The sequence below is a fragment of the Thalassophryne amazonica genome, chromosome 2 (assembly GCF_902500255.1).
Source record: "Thalassophryne amazonica chromosome 2, fThaAma1.1, whole genome shotgun sequence".
In the NCBI taxonomy this organism is placed as follows: Eukaryota; Metazoa; Chordata; class Actinopteri; order Batrachoidiformes; family Batrachoididae; genus Thalassophryne; species Thalassophryne amazonica.
In genome coordinates, this window is record NC_047104.1 from 47,050,081 (window position 1) to 47,071,885 (window position 21,805).

Below are 21,805 nucleotides of genomic sequence, written 5' to 3' on the forward strand. Positions count from 1 at the left end.
GGCTGTACTTGAAGGATTTCAGTTACCCTGCTGGTTTTAACAAAATCCAGAAGAGTGTGGCAAGGAAGGGCAGTATGAGCTAGAAGGTAAGTTTTTTTTTTTGTTTTGTTTTGTTTTGTTTTTTTCAAACAATTTAGCTTTCACCTTCATGCGGGTTGGAGTGGTGCAGAAGGCTTGGAAAAAAAAAAGTGCCATGGTGCGGTGTGGTCTTGCTCTGCATTTAAAAATGACAAGCGTAATAGATCCTTTTAATTTATTCATATTATGACACGATCAGATTACCACATTGAAAATAATGTATGTATACCAAGAGCGAGATCGCAAGCAAGCATCTTATTCCTTTGCTGCAAAGTGAGAAACCCAGGGGGCACCATTTGGTCTGCGACACCAGACACTTTGATGTGTAGTGGCATGTCTGTGCAGAGTTTGTATATAAAGATAGTGTTGTGGGACATTTTGACCCAGACACTTTAATGTGAGCTGTTCAGATCCAAAACAAATATTTCTCTTTGATGTGTAATGCATCTGTGTGCATTACAAATTGCACAATACAAATTGTGTGAAAAGGTTGGTAAATGGACCTGAAAATGCACCAGAGTGCATCTGAGACTTCAAATATTTCTGGGGGAGAAGTCTCAGACACCGCCAGGGGCTTCAGCCTTAACAAAAATTTTATTTTTTTCCCCCCCCATGGTCCACTTTCATCACTGTATGAGAAACATCCCTGTATCATGATGCTTGCTCCACCATGTTTACATGACCATAATAATCACATAACTGTAATTATTATATGGCTGCAATGCTACGCGCTCTCTGATTGGCTGATTACCCGGTCGGATATTTTCTCATATCAGACCGGTTGCCATGACAATCCGCGTATTTAGGAAGCTAAAAATACAATTAGAAAAACAAAGTTGGACATGAACGTACTCCATAAATATCTAAATAGCATCTGAAAAAACACAGATTGAAAGCTTACCAGCTAACGACTGGATCATCTGTTAGCAAGTTCTTCATGGAGGTGAAGCTAACAAGTTGGACTGCAAGCCATCAGCAGCTTTCATATTCGGGCGATACTGTAAGTTTGTGTGTTTCTATATAGTAGTCCCATGGATGCTTATTCGCCATCTTTGGACGGATTTCCGTCTTTTTGCAAAATCTCGCCATCTAAAAGAACTAGCAAAACATTAATTTTTATTTCCTCAAATCCGTGAAATGGTATTTTAGCGGAAAAACTCCAAATCGCTGAGAAATTTATCATAAAATAATGGTGTGTTCAGGGTTCTAGCTAGCACAAACGTGCGTTACGGACCATTACGCTATAATTTTGGACCGTTACGATTTTCAATACAGCGTCTGTAATCAACCGTTTCTGCAGCGCGACTCCAGTTTGAAGCATGAATCGAAGCAATGCTTCGAGTCAATGGTTCATGGCTCTTTGATTTACTGCTCTTCAGAAGCGGTAAGTCCGCTTCTTAACCCCTCTGAAAGCCATTAAAATATCATAAGTCATTTTTGTGTGGATTAAAGTCACTAACTGGGACTCTTGTTGCAGTCGAGAAACGAGCTTCAAATGCTGCGCAGCTCTTTGAGTCCGCTCGGAATTAATGACTTGAAAACGAATCGCCACTTTAAATAAAATGACACCTCTTACAAATGTTGCAATACAGACAACAAACTACAATCGACTAAAATGTTTTTTCCTCCCAAAATGAGACGTCTTGCATTCTTTATAAACCTGACCTGCAGCACAGCTGCAAGAGCTCAGCTCATAGGTATGGAAATACATTCACACCAATAATAATGTCTGAAAGGAAATGCTTTTGACAAAAACTAACAGATTTTATTTCTGTTTATGTCCAGAGATCAAGGATCCACCATGTAGAGTTTATGTCCAGAGTTTAAGGATCCAGTAGCCAATTTCATATTTATTTACTTTAAGACTCAATAAAATGTTGTTCAGTTTCAATTTAATCAGCTTATAAAGCACCAAATTACAACAAAAAAGCCGTCTCAAGGTGCCTCACACAGAACAGTTCAACATAAAAGAATTAAAATAAATAAATAAATAAAAAAAATTCTAATACATAATTAAAAACAGAATAAATAAATAAAAAAATTCTAATACATAATTAAAAACAGAAGTAAAAGAATAAAACAGATAAAAATAAAAGCTATTCATAAGAAAGAACAAAAATAGGCTTTAAGGCTTGACTTAAAGTACAGTAGATATTTTAAATTGATATTCATGTTTTGTACATCCATATTAATTTAGTCAGTGTGATATTCAAATATGATTTTACACAGGAGAGAAACCAGGATGTGCAACATTGGTTGATGTGTTTATACTGTGTTTGTAGTTCTGTAAGAAGAAAATGTGACACTCTAGGTATAGAATGACTGATTAGATGCCATGTCAGTGTTCAGAGCAGACAAATGGGCTGACTGTATATGTATTTACTACAATAGTATGTATACATGGTAATGTCATCTGTGATGGCATACAAAAGTGAATTGATCCTAAGCAGAATCTCATCAGTATTATGGTATGTATCTTTATCTAGTCTGAAAGCAATTATCTAGTCTCTAGTCTGAAAGCATTATGAAGTTAACTACAACCCCTGGCAAAAATTATGGAATCACCAGCCTCGGAGGATGTTCATTCAGTTGTTTAATTTTGTAGAAAAAAAGCAGATCACAGACATGACACAAAACTGAAGTCATTTCAAATGGCAACTTTCTGGCTTTAAGAAACACTATAAGAAATCAGGAAAAAAAATTGTGGCAGTCAGTAACGGTTACTTTTTTAGACCAAGCAGAGGGAAAAAAAATATGGACTCACTCAATTCTGAGGAAAAAATTATGGAATCACCCTGTAAATTTTCATCCCCAAAACTAACACCTGCATCAAATCAGATCTGCTCGTTAGTCTGCATCTAAAAAGGAGTGATCACACCTTGGAGAGCTGTTGCACCAAGGGGACTGACATGAATCAAGACTCCAACACGAGAGATGTCAATTGAAACAAAGGAGAGGATTATCAAACTCTTAAGAGGGTAAATCATCACGCAGTGTTGCAAAAGATGTTGGTTGTTCACAGTCAGCTGTGTCTAAACTCTGGACCAAATACAAACAACATGGGAAGGTTGTTAAAGGCAAACATACTGGTAGACCAAGGAAGACATCAAAGCGTCAAGACAGAAAACTTAAAGCAATATGTCTCAAAAATCGAAAATGCACAACAAAACAAATGAGGAACGAATGGGAGGAAACTGGAGTCAACGTCTGTGACCGAACTGTAAGAAACCGCCTAAAGGAAATGGGATTTACATACAGAAAAGCTAAATGAAAGCCATCATTAACACCTAAACAGAAAAAAAACAAGGTTACAATGGGCTAAGGAAAAGCAATCGTGGACTGTGGATGACTGGATGAAAGTCATATTCAGTGATGAATCTCGAATCTGCATTGGGCAAGGTGATGATGCTGGAACTTTTGTTTGGTGCCGTTCCAATGAGATTTATAAAGATGACTGCCTGAAGAGAACATGTAAATTTCCACAGTCATTGATGATATGGGGCTGCATGTCAGGTAAAGGCACTGGGGAAATGGCTGTCATTACATCATCAATCAATGCACAAGTTTACATTGATATTTTGGACACTTTTCTTATCCCATCAATTGAAAGGATGTTTGGGGATGAAATCATTTTTCAAGATGATAATGCATCTTACCATAGAGCAAAAACTGTGAAAACATTCCTTGCAAAAAGACACATAGGGTCAATGTCATGGCCTACAAATAGTCCGGATCTTAATCCAATTGAAAATCTTTGGTGGAAGTTGATGAAAATGGTCCATGACAAGGCTCCAACCTGCAAAGCTGATCTGGCAACAGCAATCAGAGAAAGTTGGAGCCAGTTTGTCACTCATTAAGTCCATGCCTCAGAGACTGCAAGCTGTTATAAAAGCCAGAGGTGGTGCATCAAAATACTAGTGATGTGTTGGAGCATTCTTTTGTTTTTCATGATTCCATAATTTTTTCCTCAGAATTGAGTGATTCCATACTTTTTTCCCCTCTGCTTGGTCTAAAAAAGTAACAGTTACTGACTGCCACAATTTTTTTTTCCTGATTTCTTATAGTGTTTCTTAAAGCCAGAAAGTTGCCATTTGAAATGACTTTAGTTTTGTGTCATGTCTGTGATCTGCTTTTTTCCGACAAAATTAAACAACTGAATGAACATCCTCCGAGGCCTGTGATTCCATAATTTTTGCCAGGGGTTGTAGTTCTTTGAATGTTGAGATTTTAATTGCCTAGTCTTTGAGCCCAATGAAAAACAAACTAAATCAATAAAGTTTTTTGCATGAGTTAGCTATATTTGTAAACTATTGTTATATTCTGTATATACTCCTACAGGATGGTACAACATGCCATACTGCATGAGATCACACGAGAAATTTAACAGCTGTTTCAAGTCCAAATTTTATTCAAATAATGCACCAAAATGCACCACAGGGCACTTAAATTCTTAAAATTTCACCGCGAATAGTTGCTGTCTTTTCTTTTTTTTTCTTCATCCTAAGCGTCCATGTAGTCCATAGTAGTTCAGTAATCCAATAATTGGAAAAGCTGGGTTTACATGATTGCACTTCATTAGTTGGATTTCTTTGGAGGTAAAGAAAGAAGAAAGGGCAGCTCTTGAAGAAAAAGCGTAGACTGAAAAATGTGTGCATTCCCCCCCAATGGTTTACATGTACCGGAGAAATCTGAGTATTGGGGAGAAGTACAGGTGTGGTTATCCAATTTGTCATAATTACATAATGGTCTTTATCAGATCTCTAATTTTGCCATTTACATGACCACTTATTAATCAGATAACAGCCAACAATCAGATAGCAGCCATATTTTTATGTGCATGTAAACTGGGCCACTGTCTTCACAGTGTACTATGACTTGAATTCAGTTTTTGGGAGTCATCTGACAACTTGTCTGCGGCCCCTAGACCCAAAAAGAACAATCTTGCTTTCATCAGTTCACAAAACGTGCTATTTCTCTTTCAGCCAGTCAGTGTGTTGTTTGACAAATTGTAACCTCTTGAACACATCCTTATTAGAACAATGGGGCTTTGGGGGGGGGCTTCTTGCCATAGCTTGGCTTCACATAGGCATCGTCTAATTGTGACAGTACTCACAGATAAAAGGCCTTTCACACTGCATGTGTCCAGGGCATTAAACATGCCGCGGATCACTCTAAAAAACATTTTCAATGAGTAGCTAATGTGACGCACTGCCAGGAGTGCGCATTGACGCTTGTCGTCAGGCCGCCAAAGTCAAAGTTCAACCCAGTCCCCATCATTTTTGCTGAGCAGCCTATCATTTTCAGAATCATAATAGCCTTTATTCGCTAAGTATCTACAAGAATAGAAGGAATTTGACTCTGGCTTGAACTGTACTCTCTGTGCGAGCATGTATAAATATACACTAAACACTAAATAATTCACAGTAAAGATAGGTGCACAGTAAAATGTGCATATAAATTGCAATAAAAAGAATGTGTGCAAAGGAGAAACACACTGCACTTCTTTGTATGTTTTCCCCTCTACAATCAACTTTTAATCAAAGTACGCTGTTCTTCTGAACAATGTCTGGAATGACCGATTTTACTCATATTTTCAGAGAGAAATGCACTACAGCCAGCATGCACATTTGCTGCCTTCATCCTTAAATAAGGGCCACCGGTAAGGGTGTAATAAGGGTCACAGAAAGAAAAATGCACTTTCTGTAAAATACATTTAATAAATTTATTTCATGTTTTGATTTGGAATAGAATGTGCACTGTTCCCATTGCATTTGCATGTATGGAAATAAAAGCTATTTTAAGGATTTTGAGTTTTACTCTCTTTTCTTTAAACGCACTGCTATTATTTTGAACTGTGAGGGGGGCTAAACTACAACTTTTGTGTTAAAATTGTTATAAACTTGTTGCTGTGATATTTGGAAATTGTCCCATTACATTTTTACAAAATGGGGACAGTGTCTCATTGGCTTCTTCTCCCTTCTCACTCACTGAATTATTTATTTATTTTGGGGTTTTTTTGTTTTTTTTTGGGGGGGGGGGGGGGGGGTTGTTGTTGTTGTTGGCCATGATCAGTGTCTTTATAATCACTTTCTGTAAGATTTTCATAAGCTTAGGGAATCACAGAATGTCTTTCCCCCCCGATATGTTCAATAACAGCAATGTGACCTCTTGGTAATGTTACCGGTTCATCGTGCTAAGTTAAATTCAGTTGGAGATGATAACAATGGGTTCTTTCTGTACTGTATGATACAGGCACCATGGTCAAGTGGCACAGAATGCGTAGCCAAGTATAACTTCCAGACCACCAATGAACAGGACCTGCCCTTTTGTAAAGGAGACGTGTTGACCATCATTGGAGTCACCAGGGTAAGAAAGCAGGAGGCTGGACACATGCTAAATGATGCAAGTAACAATGCTCAATTTCTAAACCCACCATTGCACATGGATTTTAAAATCGGGAGGTACTGATGTGGGTATCCAGTTCATGCCCACATTAGGGTTTCACAAATTGGTAAAGCAGCCCTGGTGCTACTTGACTTACGCACACACACACAGTTATGATGAGAACAGGGAAGCACGTGAGGCTGTGAACAAACGTTGGTTAGCCACACTGAAGGAGAAGTTGAGGAACACTCCTGCAAATATCCTTGTTTATGCTCACATAATACAACCCCTGGCAAAAATTATGGAATCACCGGCGGAGGATGTTTATTCAGTTGTTTAATTTTGTAGACAAAAAGCAGATCACAGACATGACACAAAACTAAAGTCATTTCAGATGGCAAGTTTCTGGCTTTAAGAAACACTATAAGAAATCAGGAAAAAAAATTGTGGCAGTCAGTAATTTTTTTTAGACCAAGCAGAGGGAAAAAAATATGGACTCACTCAATTCTGAGGAAAAAAGTATGGAATCATGAAAAACAAAAGAACGCTCCAACACATCACTAGTATTTTGTTGCACCACCTCTGGCTTTTATAACAGCTTGCAGTCTCTGAGGCATGGACTTAATGAGTGACAAACAGTACTCTTCATCAATCTGGCTCCAACTTTCTCTGATTGCTGTTGCCAGATCAGCTTTGCAGGTTGGAGCCTTGTCATGGACCATTTTCTTCAACTTCCACCAAAGATTTTCAATTGGATTAAGATCCGGACTATTTGCAGGCCATGACGTTGACCCTATGTGTCTTTTTGCAAGGAATGTTTTCACAGTTTTTGCTCTATGGCAAGATGCATTATCATCTTCAAAAATGATTTCATCATCCCCAAACATCCTTTTAATTCAAGAAAAGTGTCCAAAATATCAACGTAAACTTGTGCATTTATTGATGATGTAATGACAGCCATCTCCCCAGTGCCTTTACCTGACATGCAGCCCCATATCATCAATGACTGTGGAAATTCACATGTTTTCTTCAGGCAGTCATCTTTATAAATCTCATTGGAACTGCACCAAACAAAAGTTCCAGCATCATCACCTTGCCCAATGCAGATTCGAGATTCATCACTGAATATGACTCTCATCCAGTCATCCACAGTCCACGATTGCTTTTCCTTTGCCCATTGTAACCTTGCTTTTTTTCTGTGTAGATGTTAATGATGGCTTTCGTTTAGCTTTTCTGTATGTAAATCCCATTTCCTTTAGGCGGTTTCTTACAGTTCGGTCACAGACGTTTCCTCCCATTCGTTCCTCATTTGTTTTGTTGTGCATTTTCGATTTTTGAGACATATTGCTTTAAGTTTTCTGTCTTGACGCTTTGATGTCTTCCTTGGTCTACCAGTATGTTTGCCTTTAACAGCCTTCCCATGTTGTTTGTATTTGGTCCAGAGTTTAGACACAGCTGACTGTGAACAACCAACATCTTTTGCAACATTGCGTGATGATTTACCCTCTTTTAAGAGTTTGATAATCCTCTCCTTTGTTTCAATTGACATCTCTCGTGTTGGAGCCATGATTCATGTCAGTCCACTTGGTGCAACAGCTCTCCAAGGTGTGATCACTCCTTTTTAGATGCAAACTAACGAGCAGATCTGATTTGATGCAGGTGTTAGTTTTGGGGATGGAAATTTACAGGGTGATTAAATAATTTATTCCTCAGAATTGAGTGAGTCCATATTTTTTCCCTCTGCTTGGTCTAAAAAAGTAGCCGTTACTGACTGCCACAATTTTTTTTCCTGATTTCTTATAGTGTTTCTTAAAGCCATAAAGTTGCCATTTGAAATGACTTTAGTTTTGTGTCATGTCTGTGATCTGCTTCTTTTTTTTTCTACAAAATTAAACAATTGAATGAACATCCTCCGAGACCGGTGATTCCATAATTATTGCCAGGGGTTGTATTAGCATTTTAAGTGCAGGTTACAGTAGGATGTATTCTGGACAAAAAAAATCTTAGGAAGCAAATTACTGCTAATGTTCAACTGAGTTCCGTGTAAGGACTTTCATTGGTGAGATAAAAGGTGATCGACGCACAGCTAATGTTGAAAATGAAAGACTTTTTTTTTTTTTTTGCAGTTTGTGGACAAATGTAACACTTTCTACCTGTAATATAGTTGAGTATTACATTAAGAAGTGCTTATCTACAACATACAGTGTGTTAAAATTAACCTGTATTCAAAGTCATTGTGCCTTTAGAGTGACTGTAGTTTCAGAAGAAATAGTATATTTCTTAATATTTGCACCACTCATTTTGAAAAAAGGACATCTGTAATCTTATAGGCGCGGACCCACGTAGGTGTTAAAAGGCATTGAATTAGAAAATCAGAGTTTGTGGTTGTACATGTAATTATTCCACAAACTTTAGTTATCAATTAGTGTTTTGTAGTTGCAATATTAAAACCAGAATGATCAGTTCCTGAATCTCTTAATCTCTCCAGTTATATATTTTTGTTGGTGTTTTCGTGTAAATGACTATTCGGATGCTTGTGTCCTTCCGTTTTCACACCCATTGCAAAATAGAAATGTCAGTGTGATGAGTCACTCACTGTGAATCATCCAGAAAACAACCTATTCACACATGAGCTCAGTCTGACATTGCACAGATTATGTAGAAATGGCACTTTAAAGTCCTTGTAATGTCACTTCTTTTCTACATAATCTGTGAGTCTTGGGCAAGACATGAAATGGACAGCATTGTGAACTCTACGTCCTGAGGTGCGGTAGAACCTACTGTTTTACCATTAGGCCTCAAGTAAGGTTTTTTTTTTTTTTTTTTTTTTTGGAAACTTAACTGATCTGTGCTCAAAGGAAGTGGGTGTAGAGCAGCCACCAAGGCTCCCTGAGGTGAAGCAATAAGGTGAAACTGTTTTTCAGTTCATTTCATTGTGTGTACGAGCAGTGTTTGTGCACCCCTCCTATGTAAGGTATGTCTGAATGTTTCACTCAACTTGAAACCAGGTTTTTAATGGGTCTTCAACACAGTGGTTCGTGTTGCTTCACAATAGCAGTGCTCCCACACTGCACTTGACCACAGCTCATTTTAAGACCAACACACCCTTGAGCTCAAGTGCAGTCACTACTAACATCAACACTTGACAGGGCCCAAAGACTGCAATCTTTTTGATCATGACAGCTCATTGTATTTATCATATATTTTAAAGTTACGTTGTTTGCCAAACTGCATTCATTTTTTGGGTTGTTCTAGGATCCCAACTGGTACAGAGCGAGGAACACAGTGGGCAGAGAAGGCACCATCCCAGCAAACTATGTCCAGAAAAGAGAAGGAGTCAAATCAGGAGGGAAACTCAGTCTTATGCCGTAAGTACCACTGGTACACGTAATGTGTCTCTCTGTATGAAACATGACTTTTGTGTACTAAACATGCATGTGAATATGGTGTAACTTTTAGTCTTGTGTTGTTTTTCTTTCACATAATTACTGTTTTTCCTTTTTTGTGTTTTCTTTTCAGCATGTTCAAAAGTTGTGCTCATAATCGCTTGTGTAACTTGGCAGGAGAGCTTGTCGTGTTATGTAGTCAAGCAACCATCAAAAGACAGAGGAATTCCTTTAGTTTTTCTGTTGTCTTGTCTCTGCTGGTTGCCACAGAGGCTGTGGCCAGCTGCGCAGTGCATTTGAATTAAAGCCTTTGAAAAAGCAGCTATTTCAAATAAAGGAAAATATAACAAGTTCTGCATGCAAATGAAACACGATGGAAAAGCCAAGAGCACACAGGCTGCTGCAGGATCATTACATAGCTATGAGATGTTATCATCTGACCACTGAACAGGGCTTTTATTGTCAGATACTGCAAACGGTTTAAAAAAGTAACAAACTTTAAAAAAAAAAAGTACAGAAGAGACCGTGTAGTTACTGTGTGCATGGAGAAAATTGTAGGTAATAAGGAGTGTTGAAATAAAGATTGGCAGCTGAGGGACAGTGGTGCTAATGAAGGTGTCTCACAAGTAGTCGGCCGCATGTCCTTGGAAATTATTCCCATCCGGAAACATTTAGCACATTTGACTTTGGTTTCTTAGTTTGACTGCTAATGAAAGCTTCTACCCTCAGCCTATGCCTGGTATTCTTTCTGTCTGTACCACTTTAACTTGATCAGTGGGTCATCCAACTCTGGTGTATGCAAAGAGGTGTAATGTGCCCATATCTAATATAACTGAAATACCCCACTCCTCTGCTGTGGGCCTCTGATTATGGATATTTAGCTTTGATTGCTTCATCACAGATGTTTGCATTGCATTTGAAGTAGTCAGGATGAGGGACTTTCATCTTTATATATGGTGAGTGAAAATCTTTTTTACAGTGTTCCCACATTCTGGGAAAAATAGGAAATCTAGAAGGTAGATTTCCCAGTCATGGAAACAACCTGAAAATTGATTATGATAAAATATCCTGGAAATAATCAGTATTGCGCTGGAAATTTAAGTTGCTTTTTAGCCCAAACTTAGATCACTTAGAGTTCAGTGTGTATTTTGATTTAATATCAGCTGACTGTTGACGAGATGGTATGACAGGTGTAAACTGTACAGTTTCAATACACAGACACGTAGACCTACACAAATAAATGTTTATTTTGTAAGGTTAAAAAAAGAAATGTGTTGTCAACAATTAACAAAATATACCAGGCAGCCTTACTGAACAGTTAGCAGTGATGGGTGGACCCATCACCTGTAGTTAATGTGAGATGCTTAATCATCAACTCTGTATTATTCTAAAAGGAGGAATAAAAATTAGAGCCCAACCAACATGCCAGTTGGCTGATAATACCGGTGTCGCAGCCCAAACAGTCCCCCCACTCTGCCTTCACTGTGCATGTGTCATTTTGGAGCATCTGCAGTATTTCACAGATAAACTCCTCGTTTCTGCTTAAAGCTGCACTCCAGTCATCTATCTCAGCAACAGATATCTGAAGCTTTTGTACAGCAATCATTTCCACAAAAATTCAGCGTTATTTCATAATAAAAGACAGAGGAAGCGATCATAGCGCAGCAGCTACACGAGTTGCTCCTGCTGCAATAACTGCTCCTCCGTCATTTCAAAGCATCACCGATTATCGCCTTGTTTCTGCTTAAAATTGATTTTTAGAATCATTTAAGAGGTTTTACTTTGTCATCTGATGGTTAATAATCACATTATTTGATCGCTTTGGGTGAAGAGAGTCAGTCTCAGAGGAGCTGCTGAGCTCCGAAATGACGCATGCGCAGTGGAGGCACCGCGGACCAATTTTTAGGTGGGGACCGTTCTGTCTGCAACACCGGTAGATCTGAGCTTTTCACAAACGTATCAGTTTCAGCATTATTTTAAGTAAACAGTGTAGAAAAACACTTTTCTGGAAATGGTGAAATTACGTAGTTTATCCAGTGGCATTCTTTTCAGTGCTGTCAGTGTTATACAATGAAAGGTGCTTGTCAATAGATTAGGCAGCCAAGAAAAAAAAATTGTGGTTGCCATTCAACTCTTCTCTGTCCATTTATGATACCTCTAGACTGGATTATCACATTAAGTCTACACTGATATCCTCCACAGTAATTTCTTGTATGAGTTTAACTTCAACAGTGATTTTTCTCTAACACAAAATCAAATGTCTAAAAAGAAAAAGCCATTATGTGATTCATAAATGGTTAATGTGGCATTTTTTTCAACCATTTGAAGCAAAACTGAAAATGTACACTCCTGCCACATGTTGATTGTGTCATTTGAATTCCTGTGTGTTGGTGTAAAGACACAAAATTACAGAATAGAAACTGTCCAAACACTTCTGGACCTTACTGCAGATCAAACCTCTGTGAGGCTGCGGTGTGAATCTTGTTTGAATAAGTAAAACAAGAGTTTAAAAAAAAATCACACCTTCACTGGATTACAGAAACACATCTGTGTGCTTCTGTCCCCATCATCACCCCAACATAGAAACCCAGAAGTACTTACCTCACTTACTGGTCCAACTTCACTCTCCTGCCCCCATGTGGCAGACATCTGCCACTCCACATAACCACCCTAACAATAACTCTTCTTCAACTCTGCCTTTAATTGTTTACCACTTTTTTCCTATATTAAGATAATATAATTTAGAAAACGGCACATGATTTGATTACTGTGAAGAGAACAGCTATTGTTTGTCGAGACAGAGGTTTATTTGTTGGTGTGGGCCATCCATGTGTGGCGCCTGCTCTTGGGTTAGTGTGATTTAAGGACCTGCTGTCCATTGCAGAAACTGTGTGTGATGATGTCATCAACTTAACCCAAACTAGGATGTTTCACCACAAGAACCTTGCTGTGTCTGAGAATCCCACGAGGAGGAGGGTGTGGTGGAGACAACCATGGGAAGATGAGATTAAACAATTGTAGGCATTTGTTACTACCCACTAACTCCTGAACACTGATTAAAAATCCCCTGTTTGTGTTTAAAATGACCTCTTACACCGGTGACTATATGACCAATGAGCGGCTGCATTTTAGTTCAGCTTTGTGTCTTGTCATTTCAGCCACGCCCCCAACAATTGTAGTCAGTTTGGTTGGGTAATCAATTTGGGATGATTTTGTCTGAATTTTTGAAATTGGCTGTTATAAATCGATAGTGGTTGATTTATTTATTTATTTATTTATTAATTATTGTATATGTAATATGGAGTTTGGTCAGGAAGGGCATGCGACGTAAAACTTGTGCCAAATCAACATGTAGATCCACCTCGGATCTGCTGTGGTGACTCCGAAACAAGGGAGCAGCTGAAGACTTGTGTATATTTTTGGTTTACTTTTTTAGCATGATGTTTTTATGGATATGTTTAATAGTAAAATAAAACACTTTGAAGTGTATGGTCAACACCAGGAAGTGTAGAACAAAGTTTAATATTACAGGGATCTATCTCCCTGGGCCTCGTCAAGTCGTACATGGCAAATAAACGCATGATGGGGTGAGCCAGCTTGTGAATCACCATGGTAACAAATACAAAAATAATCTTAAAGATTGTGGCAGTGTTGCTTTTCAAATACTAGGATTTCTGTCTTTCTCATGAGAAGGCCCTTTTGTGGTTTCTGCTGTGGTCTGAGACATCAAAGACATGCACACTGTAGCCTTCTACCTAAAAAGACGGTTTACGAGAGAAGACCCCGTCTCCTAATTGACAGAAAAGGAAAAGTCATTTGTTGTGAATGGCAGGCATATTCAGTGACTTTACAGTTTACCTTGTGCTTGTTTCATTAAGAATACATGTCTTCATGCACAACAGGTGGATCACAGTTTTGCAGTTCTGTATGTATGAGTGTGACCTTTTTTATAAGTCCTATTCATATGAAGATCAGGGTTCCTACCACAGAGCCGTATAGGAGTACTAGAGTCCACAGTCACACTGAGACGTGTCCCGGCAAGGAGACATGATCACCAGTTTAGATAAGGGCAACTCAATGGGCAAGCACGCACAGACACTCAAAGAATCTCATCAAGAAACAGGTGCAAAATGCTGGAAAGGTGCGCATGTTGGCAGTGCTACAAACGGAGGAAGAAGGGAGACCTTAGCAGTTTTGGTTGTTATTGTTACTTTTCCCCGTGAGTTTTTAGGTAATAAATTGGTGTAAAGCGTCATACCAGTGTGCCAAATCTGAGGATTTAGAAACCACCTGGAATTTTATTCAAAGTTGAATTTATTCAGTACTATACAAAAATAGATTTAATTAATGCGGACCATGTGGAATTAATTAACGCGGCCTGTGTGCCTCGTCTGGATGATATTAATACAATAACATGCTTTTGGAGGGCAGTATGCATTTTCAGAGGCCCGACGTCCATGCCTAGTCGCCCAAAATGACAGATATTCGCCCGAGTTAGTTACAGTAGTGTTCAGAATAATAGAAGTGCTATGTGACTAAAAAGATTAATCCAGGTTTTAAGTATATTTCTTATTGTTACATGGGAAACAAGGTACCAGTAGATTCAGTAGATTCTCACAAATCCAACAAGACCAAGCATTCAGGATATGCACACTCTTAAGGCTATGAAATTGGGCTATTAGTAAAAAAAAAAAAAAAGTAGAAAAGGGGGTGTTCACACTAATAGTAGCGTGGCATTCAGTCAGTGAATTTGTCAATTTTGTGGAACAAACAGGTGTGAATCAGGTGTCCCCTGTGTAATAGGTGAAGCCAGCACCTGTTGAACATGCTTTTCTCTTTGAAAGCCTGAGGAAAATGGGACGTTCAAGACATTGTTCAGAACACCGTAGTTTGATTAAAAAGTTGATTGGAGAGGGGAAAGCTTATATAAAAATTTTAGGCTGTTCATCTACAGTGATCTCCAATGCTTTAAAATGGACAAAAAAAACCATAGACGTGTGGAAGAAAACAGAGAACAACCATCAAAATGGATAGAAGAATAACCAGAATGGCAAAGGCTCACCCATTGATCAGCTCCAGGATGATCAAAGACAGTCTGGAGTTACCTGTAAGTGCTGTGACAGTTAGGAGATGCCTGTGTGAAACTAATTTATGTGCAAGAATCCCCTGCAAAGTCCCTCTGTTAAATAAAAGACATGTGCAGAAGAGGTTACAATTTACCAAAGAACACATCACCTGGCCTAAAGAGAAATGGAGGAATATTTTGCGGACTGATGAGAATAAAATTGGTCTTTTTGGGTCCAAGGGCCACAGACAGTTTGTGAGATGACCCCCAAACTCTGAATTCAAGCAACAGTTCACAGTGAAGACAATGAAGCATGGTGGTGCAAGCATCATGATATGGGCATGTTTCTCCTACTATGGTGTTGGGCCTATATATCGCATACCAGGTATCATGGATCAGTTTGGATATGTCAGAATACTTGAAGAGGTCATGTTGCCTTATGCTGAAGAGGACATGCCCTTGAAATTGGTGTTTCAACAAGACAATGACCCTAAGCACACTAGTAAACATGCAAAATCTTGGTTCCACACCAACAAAATTAATGCCTTGCAGATGTGAAGAAATCATGAAAAACTGTGGTTATACAACTAAATACTAGTTTAGTGATTCACAGGATTGCAAAAAAGCAGTTTGAACATAATAGTTTTGAGTTTGTAGCCTCAACAGCAGATGCTACTATTATTGTGAACACCCCCTTTTCTACTTTTTTTTTTACTAATAGCCCAATTTCATAGCCTTAAGAGTGTGCATATCATTAATGCTTGGTCTTGTTGGATTTGTGAGAATCTACTGAATCTACTGGTACCTTGTTTCCCATGTAACAATAAGAAATATACTTAAAACCTGGATTAATCTTTTTAGTCACATAGCACTTCTATTATTCTGAACACTACTGTAACTAACTCGGGCGAATATCTGTCATTTTGGGCGACTAGGCATGGACGTCGGGCCTCTGAAAATGCATAGTTCGGGTCGGCAGCAGCACCAATTCATCGGTGTCCCTCTCCCCTCTCTGCTGAGCATCTACCACACCCACCTCAACCTGCAAAGCCACCAGGATCGCAGGTGACCCCACCCACCCAACTCTGTCTTTTTAGCCTGCTGCCATCGGGCAGGAGACTGTAGAGTCTCCGGGCCAAAACCAACAGGCTCACAGACAGTTTCTTACACCAGGCAGTCAGGATGCTCAACTCCCTCCCTGCTCTGCCCACCCACGCACTCACCAACACCAACCTCAGGACTGCAAACTTCACTTTATCCTCCCCCATTGCACTATAGCATCCAAATTAGGACTGCCTATACTAGTACATTAGTATACAAGGTCTGTTAGAAAAGAATCCGACCTTTTTATTTTTTGCAAAAACTATATGGATTTGAATCATGTGCGCTTGCATTAGCCAAGCTTGAACCTTCGTGCGCACGCGTGAGTTTTTTCACGCCTGTCGGTTGTGTCATTCGCCTGTGAGTATGCCTTGTGGGAGGAGTGGTCCAGCCTCCTCGGCGGATTTTCATTGTCAGGAAATTGGCTGAGCGACTGCCGCTTTACTGCATCAAAATTTTTTTCAGAAACTGAGAGACAGCCAAGTGGAAACCATTTGGAAAATTCAGATGGCTTTCGGTGAAGATCTTATGGGGATCACACAGATTAAGGAGCATTACAACCGGATTAAAGACGGCCCACAGCGGCTGAGGGCGCGCCGCACTCCGAGCGGCGATCAACAGGCTGAAATGACCAGATCATTTCCAAACTGAACGCTGTGTTGATCTGGGATGTTGTCTGACTACTACAGAAATGGCAGAAGAGGTGGACATACCACTTTTTCGGCACATTCCACTGTTACAGGAGTTTTTGTCATGGAAAGACGTGAGGAGGAATTCGCGCGTCGGGACGGAGCCGCATGGCGCAGAACAAAAAGCAACGCCGTGATGAAGCCTTACAGGACATGTTGTGGCATGTCCAGCTCATCCACAATTTCTCTGATAGTCACACGACTGAAAAGCCACGAAAGCCGTCTGAATCTTCCGAATGGTGCAAGAGCTGGGCATGTCAGGGCATGTCCTGTGAGATCAACACGGAGGTGCTTTTGTCCCGCACCATTAGCGGCTCCGTGGCGAATTCCTCCGCTCCTCTTTCCATGACAAAAACTCCTGTAACAGTAGAATCTGCCGAAAAAATGGTATGTCCACCTCTTCTGCCATTTCTGTAGTAGTCAGACGACGTCCCGGATCAACACAGCGTTCCGTTTGGAAATGATCTGGTCATTTCAGCCTGTTGAAAAAACTCACGCATGCGCACGAAGGTTCAAGCTTGGCTGATGCAAGCACACATGATTCAAATCCATATAGTTTTTGCAAAAAATGAAAAGGTCGGATTCTTTTCTAACAGACCTCATATACCCATTGAACTATTGTTAGTTATACTGTTTACATTAGTACACATTATACTTACACTGTTTATACTGTTTTATTTGTAAATCAGTAGTATTTAAGGTAAGTTTTTACTTAGCTTAGTAGTACTTTTTATTCTGTACTCTGCACTGTGGGTCTGAGAGGACTGAAATTTCATCTGTGCTGTATGTCGAGCATGTATAGCATATTTGACAATAAAGTTGACTTTGACTTTTGACTTTTTGATGTATTTCTGTCTTCTGTCTTATTTTTGTATTTTGCTGTACAGACAATACCGATGTTTCTTGTCTGAATTCTTTCTCCTTCATTCTCTTCCTCCAGTTGGTTTCATGGGAAGATAACACGCGAGCAGGCCGAGCGGCTGCTTTACCCTCCGGAGACGGGTTTGTTTCTGGTGAGGGAGAGTACCAACTATCCTGGAGATTACACCCTCTGTGTTAGCTGTGATGGCAAAGTGGAGCACTACCGCATCATTTACCTCAATGGCAAGCTCACTATTGATGAGGAGGAGTACTTCGAGAACCTCATGCAGCTGGTGGAGGTGAGGCACAGTAAATGTAATGTATAAATATGTAAATGCATGTACCTACAGCGATATCTTTCCCTGCCTGGCAGCTGCTAATGACAATTTGGTCATATCTGTACCACTCCAAATTCCTAATAGGTGGTCTCTCTATTAATGCCACAGCTCCATTATTGACACCTGCGCAGCAACGTGGTCAGAGTGCGGAGTTATACATCAAATGTGAAGCGGTCGAATATGTTGCTACCGTTTACTCTATATTTTATGGTTTGAAATCTCACACGATTAACCAATCAATTTTGTGGAACAAATGTAATTGGATTAGAATATACAGTATACACTCTCCAGCCACTTTATTAGGTACACCTTGCTAGTACCGGTGTAACAGTATATCTTCCCCCTCACCCAGGAAATCTTACCTCCACCCCCAACCCTGACAGGCAGCATTCCTACAGGGCAGCACTGATTAACCCAAACCTTGATAATGCCCAATCAGGATAGAGCAACCCTTAAACTCTATATTTCATGGATGTTTTATGGTCCCAGATGAAGCAGTTTGATTGATGGTAAATGATATTGGTATTCTTTCTCTATGTATCTATAGCTATCTACAATAGTAATATTTCCTATTCTGAAGTATCTTTAAATCCCCCTTCCAAATATACTGTACAAATATATGGACGTGATTGACAACCTGAAATATGTGATGTGATGGAAAATACTCCAATTTAGTTTTGCACAAAATATCCACAGTATATGTACAGAACACACAGTACCATACCATCTTTATTTATAAAGCACTTTACTGCAACCCCAATTCCAATGAAGTTGGGACGTTGTGTGAAATGTAAATAAAAACAGAAATACAATGACTTGCATATCCTCTTCAACCTATATTCAATTGAATGCACCACAAACACAAGATATTTAATGTTCAAACCGATAAACTTTGTTTTTGTGCAAATATTTGCTCATTTTGAAATGGATGCCTGCAACACGTTTCAAAAAAGCTGGGATAGTGGTATGTTTACCACTGTGTTAGAACACCTTTCCTTCTAACAACATTCAGTAAGTGTTTGGGAAGTGAGGACACTAATTGTTGAACCTGCAGCGGCTCTCCCCCTCCTCTGCAGCCTGTAAAGCACTGAGCGGAGGGATATCTACAATCCTCCTCACTTGGATTCGCTCAGCCTACTGACCTCGTTTATAGCGCTGTGATTAAATAGTCCCCAGACATTGAGAAGCCCTGGCCTTGAGAAATGATTTTATTTTCATAAGTGATGACCAATTTTAATGGCAAATTAAATAAACAAACCAAGAATCTAATTTATTTGTGGTTCTAAATATTTTTGCAGGTGCTTTTACTCACTTTTTTGCTTCTCCCGCAATGTTTTTGTTTTCAAAACTTTATTTAAAAATATATATGAACAGACATTAAACGAACAGTTAATAGAAAGAGATAGAAAATAAAATAAATTGTACAAAGGTAAAGGGATTCTTTAACATTAATTCTCTTTAAAAAAAAAAAAAATCCTTATACAACCCCTATTCCAATGAAGTTGAGGCGTTGTGTAAAATGTAAATAAAAACAATACAATGATTTGCAAATCCTCATCAACCTATATTTAACTGAATTCACCACAAAGACAAGATATTTAATGTTTAAACTGATAAACTTTATTATTATAGTGCAAATATTGAGTGTTGTTTTATTGAGCAAATTTAGGTTTTGCATTTTGTTCCCATTCTGTACCGAAAATCAGCCGAACCATGACCTCAAAATCGAGGTATGTACCGAACTGTGATTTTTGTGTATCGTTACACCCCTAGTAGTGAATAAAACTTTTCTTTTAAATGATTTGTTCACCTCCTGCAAACTGGATATTATGTATTTGATGAGGATGTGGATCCATTCTGGTGACCATATGCCGTTTTCTGAACTCCTTCCTCCTGATTGTTCATTCTTTAGCTCACCCCACTCCACAGGCAGCCTCTGTGTTTAAATCCAAGCTTCAGTGCCGTTTGTCCCAGTCTGTCGAGTCACAGCAGCTTTGAGCTGCAGCTTTTTGAACTGAACCTGACATCGGGGTGAATGTGAGGCATTGATTTGTAAAGCGCTTTGAGCATCTGATGCAGATGGAAAAGCGTGACATAAATGCAGTCCATTTAACTGAATCTGTCATTTCTTGTCCTTTGCGCCATTGTTTATCATCCACTGAAATATAATAAGGACTTTATAAATGAGTTTGCGGACTTGCTGTCCAGGATCGTGGTAAAATACGATCATATTTTAATCTATGGTGATTTTAATATTCATGTCTGTTGTGAATCCTGTTCTCTACTCAAGGATTTTTAAACCTGATTGAGTCCGTTACTTTTACTCATTGCGTATCTGGTCTGACTCCTGAAAAGGGCATATTTTAAGATCTTGTGTTGTCTTATGGTTAATCTCTCTCTTGTTAATAAAATCTGTGCAACTCTGTGCATTTCTGATCATCTACCTCTGCTGTTCACGTGGACGCTTCCGTGTTCAGCGGATAAACCACCTGCCCCCAAGTGCCTCCGGCTTGCTATTAACCCTTCAACTGCCACACAGTTTACCGATGTTTTTAATTATTCTTTTTTACGCACACTTGATGGAAAGTGTGGTCTCAGTGCGATTAGATTTTGTCTGTCTTTAACTCCACATGCACAGAGATCTTGGACTGTGACGCTCCTCTTAGGCCAAGGTGCTCTAACCCACGCTCACAGCTGTGGTTAAATGAGTCAACGCACAGACTCGGATGCGCATGTAGATGTGCTGAGAGAAAATGGAAAAAAGATGATCTCATTGTATCTCAACAAATTCTTCATGGCTTTATGTTTGCTTATCAGAAAGCTGTCAAAGCTGCCAAAGCAACCTATTTATCTACTTAGTCAGAAATAATTGTCATAAGCCTCAGGTCCTATTCAATGTCTTATTAACTCTCTTATTAATCTCAGTGATGTCTCCCCTCTTGTGCCATCACCTGCACTTTGTAACAATTTTTTTTACAATTTTTTATCACAAAAGTGTCTGCCCTCAGACCATCTCATTCAGGTGTTGGGCCCATCACAGACTCTGATTTTTCTCTGTGCTCTGCTGCCCTCGATCAGTTCGAGCCTTTGTCCTTCTCCCAACTTTCTGACGAAGTCAGCCATCTGGGTCCTACGAATTGTTCTTTAGACATCATTCCTCCTTGTCTCCTCAGAGATGGTTTTGATTCAGTGGGAGCCACTATTTTGTTGCTGGTTAACTCCAGTATTACCTCTGGCTGTTTGCCATTAGCTTTTAAACATGCTGTGGTGAAACCTTTGGTGATCCTTCCATCCTTACTAATTTTAGGCCTATATCTCAATTTCCCTTTTTATCCAAGGAGTTGGAGAGAACGGTCTACATCCAGTTGCAGCTGTTTTTAGCCCAGTATGACATCTATGAAAAGTTTCAGTCTGGCTTCAAACTCAGACATAGCACTGAAACAGAGTCTTTATTGATTTGATTTTAGCTGCTGACTCAGGTAGTCCTGTCATCCTGATTCTTTTAGACTTGTCAGCTTCCTTTGACACAGCGGACAACGCGATTCTGCTTTGCCGTCTCAAGCAGCATGTGGGCATTACAGGCTCTGCTCTCACCTGGTTTAGTACTTACCTCACAGAGCAGAGCTTTTCTGTGCAGCTGAGCCACTTTTCTTCAGATGTGGCCCCACTGACCTGTGGAGTCCCTCAAGATGCCATTCTAGGTCCTATTCTTTTCCCTTTGTACATGTTGCTTCTCGGCGGTATCTTTCGAAAATACCAAATATCTATCATATATCATCTTCTTTCTGGAAAGAAAAGGTACGAACACATTACGCCAGTCTTGGCTACTCTTCACTGATTTGGTGCTATGTAAATAAAATAAATTAAATCAAATGAAATTATTTCCTACTATTTTTTGCTCTT

General features: G+C 39.3%; 1 protein-coding gene across 3 annotated transcripts in view; it reads left to right on the top strand.

Annotated features, from left to right (window-relative positions):
* Nucleotides 1-21,805, top strand: part of LOC117523955 (tyrosine-protein kinase CSK) — a 163,365-nt gene that overhangs the window by 114,031 nt on the left and 27,529 nt on the right. For all 3 annotated transcript variants that reach the window (XM_034185635.1, XM_034185624.1, XM_034185642.1), the window contains 3 exons: nt 6,331-6,444; nt 9,718-9,830; nt 17,644-17,863. In XM_034185635.1, the coding sequence (XP_034041526.1) occupies nt 6,331-6,444; nt 9,718-9,830; nt 17,644-17,863 (447 nt within the window). The remainder of the gene's footprint in view (nt 1-6,330; nt 6,445-9,717; nt 9,831-17,643; nt 17,864-21,805) is intronic.